We start from the raw sequence: 13,283 nt of genomic DNA, 5'->3' as shown, positions 1-13,283 counted from the left end.
GCTAAAGGTATACCTGAGTGGAAACAGGCTATGGAAGCTGAGTTCCAGAGTCTTCAAAAGAATCACACTTGGGCCCTTTCTGATCTTCCTTCAGGGAAGAAGCCCATTAGCTGCAAATGGGTGTACAAAGTAAAATACAAAGCTGATGGAACCCTAGACAAGTATAAGGCTCGTCTTGTTGCTCGTGGGTTCTCACAGAAAGAAGGCATTGACTACGAGGAGACTTTTGCTCCTACAGCCAAAATGAGTACCATACGGCTCGTTCTTGCCTTGGCAGCCCAGTTCAGTTGGAAAGTCCATCAGATGGACGTCAAGAGTGCTTTTTTGAATGGTGACTTACAGGAAGAAGTCTACATGACGCAACCCCCAAGATTCAAGGTTGCTGGTCAAGAACAGAAGGTCTGTAGACTAGTCAAAGCACTCTATGGTCTGAAACAAGCTCCTCAGGCTTGGTACATGAAAATTGATAAGTACCTAATAGATCATGGTTTTCAGCGGAGTCCATCTGATGCAAACCTGTATATCAAGCATACTAGTAATGATGTTCTGTTTGTGGTTGTCTATGTGGATGACTTAATCATTACTGACAGTTCAGCACATTTGATCACTGGGATCAAACAGGATTTGTGCCGCACCTTTGATATGACAAATTTGGGACTTCTACATTATTGCTTAGGAGTTGAAGTCTGGCAGACTGAGAACAGTATCTTTCTCTCTCAGTCCAAGTATGCTAGAAGTCTTGTGGATAGGTTCAGAATGCAGGATTGCAAACTTGCCTCTACTCCTATGGAACCCGGGCTCAAACTTTCAGCTCAGTCATCTTCACCAGTTGTGGATGAATCTCTGTTCAGGCAACTAGTGGGCAGCCTCATCTATCTTACTGCCACTAGACCTGACATGAGTTTTGCAGTGAGCTACATTTCACGCTTCATGACAGCTCCCAAGGCTGATCATTGGATAGCAGCGAAGCGTGTGCTGCGTTATGTGAGTGGCACTCCTGATTATGGACTTTTGTACACTCGGAGTTCTAATCCTATACTCAGTGGCTACACAGATTCTGACTGGGCAGGTTCGGTTGATGACTGTAAGTCTACAGCAGGGTATGTGTTTAGTTTGGGATCTGGTGTTGTCACATGGACTAGTAAGAAGCAGCAGGCAGTGGCTCTCTCCTCGACAAAAGCAGAGTATCGGGGAGCAGTTAAGGCATGTTGTGAGGCGGTTTGGCTTCGACGAATGCTTGCGGATATGCATGTCTCCCAGGCAGGTCCTACTCCCTTGTTCTGTGATAATCAGGGAGTGCTCAAACTCGCCAAGAATCCAGTCTTCCATGAAAAAACCAAGCATGTGGAAACTCATTGTCACTATATTCGACAGCTGGTTGAAGACGGATCCATTCAGTTGTTGTATGTTCCTACCTCGGAGCAGCCATCAGACATCTTCACCAAGCCCCTTGGTCCTGATAAATTTGTAAAATTTAGGGGGTCTATAGGTGTAGTTAATAGATTGAGCATTAAGGGAGGGTAATAGAATATTAAAATAATGTTAATTTTAGTATTAATGCTCAATAGTGTATATTCTATTTTAGTTAGATCGTCTACGATCTTCTCAGCAGTTTCTTATTAGAAACTTGCTATTCTTGTATTATTTATGAGCGTCTTGCTCATTCTGTTAATGAATCAATTCTTTGAAATCCATATGCTTCTGCATTTGTTTTAGTAATGCACATGGTAGTTCTCTTACCTTTTGACTCAGTTTCTGACGCTTTTGAAGCTTTTTCTGATTCAATATCATCATGGTCACTCTGCTGGTCTGAAAAAAAAGAATTATCCTCATGCTCATACACCCATTCCATCTGCTTTGCCTTGGCCTTGGGTCTCATGGGACACTCGTGCTCGGGTGTATAGGGTGCCTTACACCAAAAACAAAGGTTTTTCCTCCTTAGATCATTCAAACTTTCTTGATTTTTGCCCATTGGAAATTTGTTTTTGAAATCTGATTTCTCATGTTTCTTGTGAGGAAATTTGCTATCTTTGTTGGAAGAGAATTTGGATGGGAACTTACTTCTAGGTGCTGCAAGCTCCATACTGCATGCTTTCTTCATGGCTTCCAACAATGTAAGTGGGTGAAATGCCTTAACCCAATCTCTCAAAGGCTCCAATAATCCTTCAATGAATAGTATAACCAACCTCCTTTTTTAAATGCTAGGCACCATTTCCGCAAGCCTCTGGAATTCACCAATATAAGCCTCCAAACTACCAACCTGTTTCAGCAGTGCTAATTCTTTGAAGTACATCTCCGGATCCTTACGATCAAACCTCTCTATCAACCTGTCTATGAATTCAGCATAGGTGGTGATGTGATTATGACCGAGCTGGATTAATCCATGATACCACCATTCATGAGCAACACCCTCTAAATGAAGTGTGGCGAGCCTGATAGTGTCCTCTTTGGGCATCGGTCTTAATGACAAGTAGTTATCCAACTTTTGCACCCATGCTCTTGTTGTACATTTGTCGCTCCCGTCAAAATATGGCATGCATAATCTTCCTAAGAGTATGCTAATAATCAGTCCGCGCCGGAGTGTGGTAATCATTCCTCCCACTGTTTCTCCTACTCCTTTGATTCATAAACTGATTGAATGACCACATATCTCTCAAGTCAGGGGGCAAAGTAGTATACTCCAGATATGCTTGCCGTGCTTCATCCGCATAAGGTACAGGTGCAGCAACTTGTGGTTGTTCTTCCTGTGGAGTGGATGTAGGGAAAAGAGGTCTAGAGGCTGATCCTCTAGTGTAAGTATCACGCTGATTAGCTGTCCTTTCTCTCCCTTCTACCTCATTGTCGCTCCCATGAACACCACTGTTTTCCCCTGAATTATTTGTTTGATTCTGTTCAGGTTGCTGATTATGGTGTGTTTGTTCCAATTTTCCAAGCAACCGTGACATCATATCAATCATAGTATTGAACTTTCGTTCGATTCTAGCATCCTAGTCATCCTCAACCATGTTTGGAGCTGCCTTATCTTTTTCTTTCTCTCTCAAAGCTTCTGAAAATGTCTCAACTTCAGGTATCCGTGGGATATGATATTGTTGTCTTCGCTGTTCCCTGTTGTAATATCTGATTTCCCTTCCACTCATCAATCACATGATGACAGGATTTTAGCTCTGATACCACTGAAATATCCCTTGCAGTTGATAGATTGGAATGCAAGGAATATTTGCTAACAATCAGACTTTCCAATCTGCGTGTTAAACTTAGGCGGTTTTGAGTTTTGCGTGTTATGCTGATATGTTGTCTCATAAGTTTTCAGATTGTTGCAGATGTTAGCAGTCACATATTTCCCATTATTGCACAACTGTAAATGACTGCTAATGAATGAATGATTGCTAAGAATGCATATACAACTGTTTTATAATGTGCTATGTCAAATTAGACCCACTATCATGAACTTACAGTTAGCTGACATTATCACAAACAGTTGACATACAACCTCAGAAAACCATGTATCAAGATGCAAACCTCACTCCTTCCTTTCTTATTTCAAATGATGATCAAATGGGACATTACAATGACAATACTATGATCAAACTCTACCCCTTAACACTCAGAAATTCTGAAGACTATTGACAACGATGATTAATTCAACTAACTGAAATGAGTACATAGATTGTTTGGTAATGAACCTGGAAAGAATCGCCTAACTCAATCCTTGAAGAAGCAAGCAATATCGTTGATTAAGAAGCCTCCAATCAGCTGATTGAACCTTGTCTTCAGAAATCGCCCCTTGCTGTAGTAGAGTGGACTGATAATGATTAAGAGCATTCTGCTAGCTTCCAATCTTTCTCCCAAAAAGATCGCCTTGGCCTCTCCAATGTAGCACTACCCCTCTTAATGATGTTCAATGCCAATATAGGGAGTTGTGAACCAAAATTGAAGGTGATGGCAGACTGCTACGATTTTGTCTCAGACCGATTAGGCACTGTTTTCGCTCTGAATACTCCCTCCAAGTTTCTCAAAAAGCATCGCCTCTCTTCTCCAGTATTATCACTGACTTCTTAAGGAAGATTTGATGCTTGAATGATGAAATATGAGCCAAATCGTAGGTTAAGAGGAAATAATATGATTTTGTTTTCAGACCTACAATTCAATCAGCAAACCCACAAATTCACTTCTAAATGTTCTTGAATAGGATCGCCTTCCTACTTCAATCAAAATCGATACACAATGGGCATTCAATCTGACAATCTGAAAATACCATGAATCCCATCTACCATGGAAAAGTAGCAAACTCAATAAACACACTATGGAAGACTGATTTGTCTCCCACTCTCAACTGCAACCCCTCGGAAGATCTTTCACCTCCTCAATGTTGAAAAATATAGCTAGAATCGGATTCTAACCTGATTAAATTTTAATGTTGCCTTTGGCAATTAAAATTTAAATATATTGTCATAATTAGAGCGATCAATTATGTAATTGGGCTGGGCCCAAACTCATGTAACTTGTAAATGGGGTAGGCCCAATTTGGGCGGTAAAACACAGATGTATTTAAATATATAAGTATTGTTTTTGGCGGCAAGATATAAGGCTGACTTGGGAGATAATCAGACTTGTGCCTTGTATATAACAAAGGCATATTGATGCCTTACAACGAGATGATAATCAGCGAATGATCTCTGCCTATATGTGATCTGGCATCAGCGAATTTGTTACATTGAATTTGTGACCTTGCACTTCAGCGAACAGCATTAGTAGCACATCGAACACCATTAGAGGCATAGTGAACATTTTCTAAGGACAACAAACCATTTCAAGATATAGCGAATCCAGTCAGGGGCAGCAGGCACCTCAGTATCAACGAACTGTGTTCATATCCTTCTTGATCAGCAGATAAGTTCATCACACTGCTGTGCCCTAGCCTGGTTTCATCTGTGCATATATATTGTTGTTTTGAGTTTAAAGATAGCTATAGATTATTGCTAATAAAGATTTGAGAAGTGTTCTAGGTTTTTCACCTCCATGAGGGAGTTTTTCCCAAGGTATTTGTGTATCATGTGTTAATTTTGTATTTGTCTATCTTGTATTCTGATTTTCTGTTTCTTAATGCTTATTTGTTTACTAAAACAGTAAAAAGTAAAAATTAACATAGTATCAGAGCTTTAGGTTCATTATAAAGTAATCAGATTATCAGTTATCCTTCACTTTCAGTTTGCTCTTTTAGTTTTGCAAGATGGTTACATGACTAAAGGTAGAGGACAGACTTGATGGTGCTCTCAACTTTACTTCTTGGAAAGTTCGTGTTCTTCTTGGCCTTGAAGAGGTGGAGCTGTTATAGTTCGTGGAAGACAAGGATTTGCCTGAACCCTCAGATCCAGAAGAGTTAAAGCAGTTCAAGAAGAATGCTCTTAAAGCAAAGAAGTTTATAATTGATTCTGTGAAGGATCATCTTGTTCCAGTCATCTCCAAGTTACCTTCAGCCAAGGAGATGTTCAAACACCTAGAAGGAATGTTGGAAATCAATAACATCAACCGAGCTCTTACTCTGAGGCAGCAACTTCTTCAAATCAAGATGAGCAAGGGAGATTCAGTCATGTCCTTCTTCATGAAAATTTCTGAATTGAAGGACCAACTCAGTTCCATTGGAAGTGAAGTAGTGGACAAGGATATTTTCCTAATTGCATTAAATGGTCTCCTTGATTCTTGGGATCCATTTATTCAAAGCATAAGCGAAAGAGCTTAATTTCCTTGTTTTGATTGCCTCCGGTTTGATTGCATTCAAGAGGAATCTCGCCTAGCTGCAAGAGGAATGCTAAAAGGCACTCATGGAGGTGATCATCATGTGCTTGCATCTCAACATGTCAAAAGAAAGGGTGATCATTGGAAGAAGAACAACTTCAAAAGAGATAGAGACTTAAGATCTCCTGCTGCTTACGATTCAAGGAAGAAGCCAAGGGATCTTTCACGTGTCCGTTGCTTCAGATGCGATAAGTTTGGACACTATGCTAAAGAATTTCAAAATCTACCCAAACAAGGAGAAGCGAACCTGAATGAAGTTGCAGATTCGAAGGATAACGAAGACTTCCTCTTCATTTCTGCCTTATCCAGTAATGTGCCAACTGACATCAACACTTGGTTGATAGACAGTGGTGCATGCAGACATATCATGGGATACCGGGAGCACCTCTCAGGCTTAATGGAGAAAGAGTCCAATCTTCATGTGGTAATTGGTGATGATGCTCAATATTCGGTAAAAGGTTTTGGCAATACTTCTTTAAATTTGGAATTTGGTATCTCCTTGCATCAAATTTAATCTCCATTTCTGCCCTAGACGATAAAGGTTATCAAATAGCATTTTTTGAGGGTAAAGTACTTGCTTGGCCTAATAAATCTAGTTTTAAATCTACTCGTGTTATTGGAAATAGATATGATAGTTTGTATAAGCTTTCAGCTAATCATGTTCGAGCACTCATCCATGAAGCTCTCGAATCTAGCGAACTATGGCATAGAAGACTTGGCCACCTTCACTTTCAGGCACTTCCCTCACTTGAAAAGATGGTTAAAGGTATGCCTAAACTTAGTTATTTTCATGATGATACTTGCAAAGGTTGTGCATTAGGTAAGAACACTAAGAGTCCATTTCATAAAAGTGAAAGTAGAGCTAAAGAAAAATTAGCACTTGTTCATTCTGATCTATGTGGACCCATGTCTGTTCCTTCATCTAGTGGATTTCTATACTATGTTACATTTATAGATGATTTTTCTAGAAAGACTTGGATTTACTTTCCAAAATCTAAAGAATCTAATGAAGTGCTAAGTAGGTTTAAAGAATTTAAAGCCTTAGCTGAAAATGTCTGGTAAAAGGATTAAGTGTTAAGATCTAAGAATGGAGGTGAATACACCTCAAGTAGTTTCAATGACTTTTGTGTAGAGATAGGAATTAAGAGGGAGTTCTGCATTCCCTACAATCCTCAGCAAAATGGTGTGGCTGAACGAAAGAATAGGGCCATTGTTGAGGCATCTATAGCAATGATTCATGATGAGGATCTGCAGACTTCCTTATGGGCCGAAGCATCCAAGACTGCAGTATACATTCAGAACAAATGCCCTCACCGTATCTTGAAGAACATGACTCTTGAATAGGCCTTCACTGGAGTCAAACCGGATATCAGTCACCTAAGGATTTTTGGAAGTCCTGTCTATGTTCACGTGCCAAAGGAAAAGAGAACTAAGCTAGAGTCATCCGGGAAGAAAGGTATCCTTGTTGGATACAGGGAATCCTCCAAAGCATTTCGTGTCTACATTCCAGGACAAAGGTATATTGAGGTAAGTAGAGATGTTATGTTTGAAGAAAATATTGCATTTTAAGAAATCTAAAGGTTCCTTTGTAAATGATGATAGAGAAGTTAATGATAATCAAAACATGGACATTGATACTAACCCTAAGATTCAGAATGAGTCTATTGAGCTTCCCGAACCTATTGAGCATGGTAATCCTCCTGAGCCTCTGGATCCAATTGATGGACCTAGAGATATTGCAGTGAGCAAGAAAAGGCCACTTTGGGTTAGGAGCACAATTCAAGAAGCAAAAATGTTTGTAGCTCCTAGTGGCACTTTCGGAGAAAGTAAGAGACCTCAGAAGTTCTCCAACTATGTTGCAATGATGTGCAACATCATTGAGTCTGAACCATCCAGCATAGAAGAAGCCATGAACCAGCAAGCATGGAAATTAGCTATGGACGAAGAGTATCAATCTATCATCAAGAATGATGTCTGGGATATTGTACCTAGACCTAAAGGTAAGTCTGTTGTTTCTTCTAAATGGTTGTTTAAAATTAAACATGTTGTAGATGGTAGTATAGAGAAATATAAAGCTAGATTTGTAACTCGTGGTGTTTCTCAAAAGGAAGGCATATATTATGAAGAAACATTTGCCCCTGTTGCTAGATATACTTCTATTAGAACTATTATAGCCATTGCTGCAACTAAGGGTTGGAAGTTACATCATATGGATGTAAAGATTGCCTTCCTTAATGGTGTCATTGAGGAAGAAGTCTATATTGAGCAACCAGAAGGATATGAGACTCATAATAGAGAATCTCATGTATGCAGATTAAAGAAAGCTCTTTACGACCTCAAGCAAGCTCCTCGAGCTTGGTATGAAAGAATTGATAAGTACTTAGTTAGTTTAGGGTTTTGTAAGAATGATGCTGACCCTAACCTTTACTTTAAAATATTTAATGGTGAAATGCTCATTCTTGTTTTATATGTGGATGATTTATTTCTAACTGGCGAAGATAGTCTCATCGTTAGGTGTAAGAAATAATTAGCTACTGAATTCAAAATGAAGGATCTAGGTTTAATGCATTACTTTTTAGGATTAGAAGTGTTGCAAAGACCTAATGAAATCATTCTAAATCAAGGAAAATATACTGTTGATATTTTGAAGAGATTTGGAATGTTGGATTGCAAACCTATGTCTACTCCTATGGAAACTAACTTGAAGAAATTGAGTTTATCTGCAACTAACTCTGATTTTGCAGATCCTTCCGAGTACAGGCAGTTGATTGGATCATTGATATATCTAGTTAACACTAGACCATATATTTGTTATGCAGTGAGTGCACTCAGCCAGTTTATGAACAAGCCAAAACATGTTCACCTTGTTGCAGCCAAACATATTCTGAGATACTTGTGTGGAACGGTTGGCTATGGGCTAAAGTATCCAATCAACACTACCATTACCTTGGAAGGCTACTCAGATTCAGATTGGGCAGGAAGTGTTACCGATAGGAAGAGCACTTCAGGTATCTGTTTCAGTTTGGGTTCTGCTATGATTTCTTGGGCCAACAAGAAACAGTCCTCAATAGCCTTGAGTACTGCAGAAGCTGAGTATATTGCATCGAGTGTTGCATTGAGAGAAGCAGCGTGGCTTCGAAAGCTTCTTGTTGGGTTGTTTGGACAACCTTGGGAAGCCACAATTATTCATTCTGATTATCAAAGTTGTATTAAAATGTCTGCTAATCCTGTGTTTCATGAGAGATCAAAACATGTGGAAACTCACTATCACTATGTTCGTGATATGGTACAAAGAGGTTCCTTACAGCTAAAATATGTTAGCACTAATGAGCAGGTTGCAGACATTCTCACCAAGCCCCTTGCTCGTGTGAAGTTTGAATACTTCAGAGATAGGCTTGGAATTGTGGAGAATCCAGCTATGATTGAGAGGGAGTCTCAGTCTTAGTGATGCATTGAGTTGCACCCTCTGCGGGCAATACATGGTGGAGTCATCCTCTGCAGGCAATGCAAGGTGACAATATTTCCTTCTCTGGGAGAAGGTTGAGGTGAAAGACCTCTTCCATCCTCTGCGGGCAATGCAAGGTGGATCTATCCTCTGCGGCCAATGCAAGATGGAAAGTTTTGTTGTTTTCTTGCAGGTTACTTTCATTCTCTGTTGGCAATGTAAGATGAATCTATGATGCACGATTACACTATTTGCTAGGACCCTCCCTAGCTAAGAGTGAGTGTTGAAAAATATAGCTAGAATCGGATTCTAACTTGATTAAATTTTAATGTTTCCTTTGGCAATTAAAATTTAAATATATTGTGATAATTAGAGCGATTAATTATGTAATTGGGCTGGGCCCAAACTCATGTAACTTGTAAATGGGGTAGGCCCAATTTGGGTGGTAAAACAGTTATGTATTGTTTTTGGCGGCAAGATACAAGGCCAACTTGGGAGATAAGAAGACTTGTGCCTTATATATAACAAAGGCATATTGATGCCTTACAACACGATGATAATCAACGAATGATCTCTGCCTATATGCGATCTACCATCAACGAATTTGTGACATTGATTGGTAAACATAAGAAACTTGCTATCCGTAGCCTAACATCAGTGATCACTGACGAATATACCTTGCACTTCAGAGAACACAATTAGCAGCACAACGAACACCATTAGCAGCACAACGAACACCATTAGAGGCACAATGAACATATTCCAAGGACAGTGAACCAATTCAAGTGATAGCGAATCCACTCAGGGGCAGTATGCACTCCAGTACTAGTGAACTGTGTTTATATCCTTCTTGATCAGCAGAAAAGTTCATTACATTGCTGTGCCCTAGCTTGGTTTCATCTGTGCATATATATTGTTGTCCTGAGTGTAAAGATACCTACAGATTATTGCTAATAAAGATTTGAAAAGTGTTGTTGGGTTTTTCACTTCCAAGAGGGAGGTTTTCCCAGGGTATTTGTGTGTCATTTGTTGATTTTGTGTTTGTCTATCTTGTATTCTGATTTTCTGTTTCTTAATACTCATCTGATTACTAAAAATTAACATGGTACCAGAGCTTTAGGTTCATTATAAAGTAATCAGATTATCAATTATCCTTCACTTTCAGTTTGCTGTTTTAGTTTTGCAAGATGGTTACAGGACTGAAGGTAGAGGACAGACTTGATGGTGCTCTCAACTTTACTTCTTGGAAAGTTCATGTTCTTCTTGCCCTTGAAGAGGTTGGGCTGTTACAGTTTGTGGAAGACAAGGATTTGCTTGACCCCTCAGATCTAGAAGAGTTAAAGCAGTTCAAGAAGAATGTTCTTAAGGCAAAGAAGTTTATAATTGATTTTGTGAAGGGTCATCTTGTTCCAGTCATCTCCAAGTTACCTTTAGCCAAGGAGATGTTCAAACACCTAGAAGGAATGTTCGAAATCAATAACATCAGTCGGGCTCTTACTTTGAGGCAGCAACTTTTTCAAATCAAGATGAGCAAGGGAGATTTAGTCATGTCCTCCTTCATGAAAATTTCAGAATTGAAGGACCAACTCAGCTCCATTGGAAGTGAAGTAGGGGACAAGGATATTGTTATGATTGCATTAAATGGTTTCCCTGATTCTTGGGATCCATTTATTCAAAGCATAAGCGGAAGAGCTGAAAAGTAGCAAACTCAATAAGGACACTATGGAAGACTGATTTGTCTCCCACTCTCAACTGTAACCCCTCGGAAGATCTTTCACCTCCTCAATTATTCTAATCATAGGGAGTTTATGTTCCCAAATGATTGTCTGCAAAAACCCTCGGCTCCACAAGTCTACACAAGAAGATATTCAAAACAACTGACGATCAACAATGAACCAACCTTCTCTATTTATTTTCTTCACAACCAATCAATCGATTCCTTCTAGAAGATTCTATTATCCTTTGTTACACTTTATTATTTTATTACACATTAATTTAATTGCACTTTTAAAATATTATTACATTATAATTAAAGTGCACACGTCTCACAATACATATAATCTCCTTATTTCGCCATAAATTCAATTAGACACAAAATGTTAAGCCGTAAATCACTACAAATCGACCCGCTAATCAATCTCCTTGGTCTACAAGGGTCAAGTGATAGGCCAATCCCGTGAATATCCGCGAACTAATGAGAAAGGGACATTACAGATATATGATCTGTATATGATCATATCATATGTTATTTACTTTGGCCTTATCGTATTTATGTCTAAGCCTAAACTTTTCTTTTTAAAAAATGATCAACTTTTTTTAAGAACTCACTCCTTATCACACAGCAAGCCATATATACAATCTTCTTAGATCACTGAACTAAGATAATTGGTTGTAAAATGGTTACAACTGTTTTGTTAACCAATTATAACTTCCTTACGTTAGCAACCAAACAAAACATTTATTTCTTAATGCATATAAAGTTCGGTCAACAACATATAACTGTTTTGAATAGTTCTTCCTTAATATAAAGTTGAACATTCTTTACTATGTGCTGGCATTAAAACCTATATCTAGCAAACTCCAATATTCAAATCAAAGCTAAAGAACATTCGTCAGAAATGCAGCTACTATACACTGCATTATGTTGGTAAGAATTGAATCATCTGTGAAGTTATAGGATGGTCTTGATATGTTTCTTTATATGAATATAGAACATCTAACTTTTGTCATGTTTGAAAACACAGGACAGCAAAGACGAACAATCTGATGTAGAAACCATTACTGTGACATCTCAGTAAAACTACAGACATCAATGACAAATGCCAACAGGGAGGGCTCCTGCCCAATTCAGCTGGGGCTGATTAATTAACCCTTCACTCCCTACGTCCTCCCACCCGGAAAATAGTGTGGATTCCCTTCTTCAGTGGCAATAGAATCCCTATTTTTTTTAATGTCACATGCATACTGAGTTTGACAATGAATTCTGAAAACAATTTGAATTAAGGTTTGAGTTTTGATAATTTGTTTCGACTTTGACTCTCATGTGAACTCTCAGTTCAACACAAATGTTATATGTTAATGTTTTATGATGTATATAGGCACGCTTTATCCATGTTTTTATACGAATATTTAAAATTCACTATATATTTAAAATTTTGTCTATATTTTATATAACTGTCGCTTTTGCCATTCCCAAAAATGGCTTGAAAAATTGGGGACTCAGAAATGCGTTTCCCTGTCCCAGAAAATCAGGGTAATATAGCATTTTGTGATTTCCTCTGTTTACTCTTTTTTACAAACATTATTGGACATGGAGCTGTGAAGGTCCAAGAATAAGATGCATTAATATCTGTTTTTTGAAACTGTGAAATGAGATAAGCTATTTTTTAACTTGTAAACATAAACTTTCATACAATAGCCATTTGAAAGTAAATGTTCATTACAAATGAGAAAATCAAATTTCTGTTTACACTGTTCTCTTAAAACATACAAATCTGAGCAACAATTGAATATCAAAACTTAACATTGTTTTACTTAATGTCTAAATAAATGGAGGGAAAAAGTATCTGATTTTGTTATATCATTCATTTTCTGTATCAATTATTATGTTAGAACTCAGAACTTTTTTAATCAATCCATACACTTTATACCTGCTCTGCAATCTTGTAAAATAAGATGTAAAATGTTCCAGTTTGCTATTTTGTAACATAGGCTATTAGAGGATTGCAGAATTATTATGGAATGCATGTTTATGAAAAAGAGATGATTTATGTATTATTAAAAATTGAAATGGCTGCAGAACGGGATTACCATTCTTTCTATAATAGAAGAAGCACTCGTGAAAGAAAAAGAATCTAGAGAAGCAATTGAGTGGGTGGCAAATGAGTATTCCTTTTTAACGCTTCAGGATACCCTGAATCGTGTAGATGCAGGGAAGGATGGTAACATGCTGCTACCTGCTATGAACAAAGTATGGCCATTTTTGGTTGTTTGCCTTAAACACACACAGCCTCAGGTAAGATAATATTTTTTTTGTGTCTGC

General features: G+C 38.3%; 1 protein-coding gene across 3 annotated transcripts in view; it reads left to right on the top strand.

Annotated features, from left to right (window-relative positions):
- The window catches only part of LOC131031017 (uncharacterized), a 176,302-nt gene that overhangs the window by 125,655 nt on the left and 37,364 nt on the right, over nt 1-13,283 (top strand). For all 3 annotated transcript variants that reach the window (XR_009102962.2, XM_057962019.2, XM_057962020.2), the window contains exon 16: nt 13,041-13,256. Coding sequence is in view for 2 of the 3 variants with exons in the window: in XM_057962019.2 (XP_057818002.1) it covers nt 13,041-13,256 (216 nt within the window). In the remaining variant the exon portion in view is untranslated. The remainder of the gene's footprint in view (nt 1-13,040; nt 13,257-13,283) is intronic.

The sequence above is a fragment of the Cryptomeria japonica genome, chromosome 3 (genome assembly GCF_030272615.1).
Source record: "Cryptomeria japonica chromosome 3, Sugi_1.0, whole genome shotgun sequence".
Taxonomy (NCBI): domain Eukaryota; kingdom Viridiplantae; phylum Streptophyta; class Pinopsida; order Cupressales; family Cupressaceae; genus Cryptomeria; species Cryptomeria japonica.
This window is presented reverse-complemented; position numbering and strand designations above follow the sequence as displayed.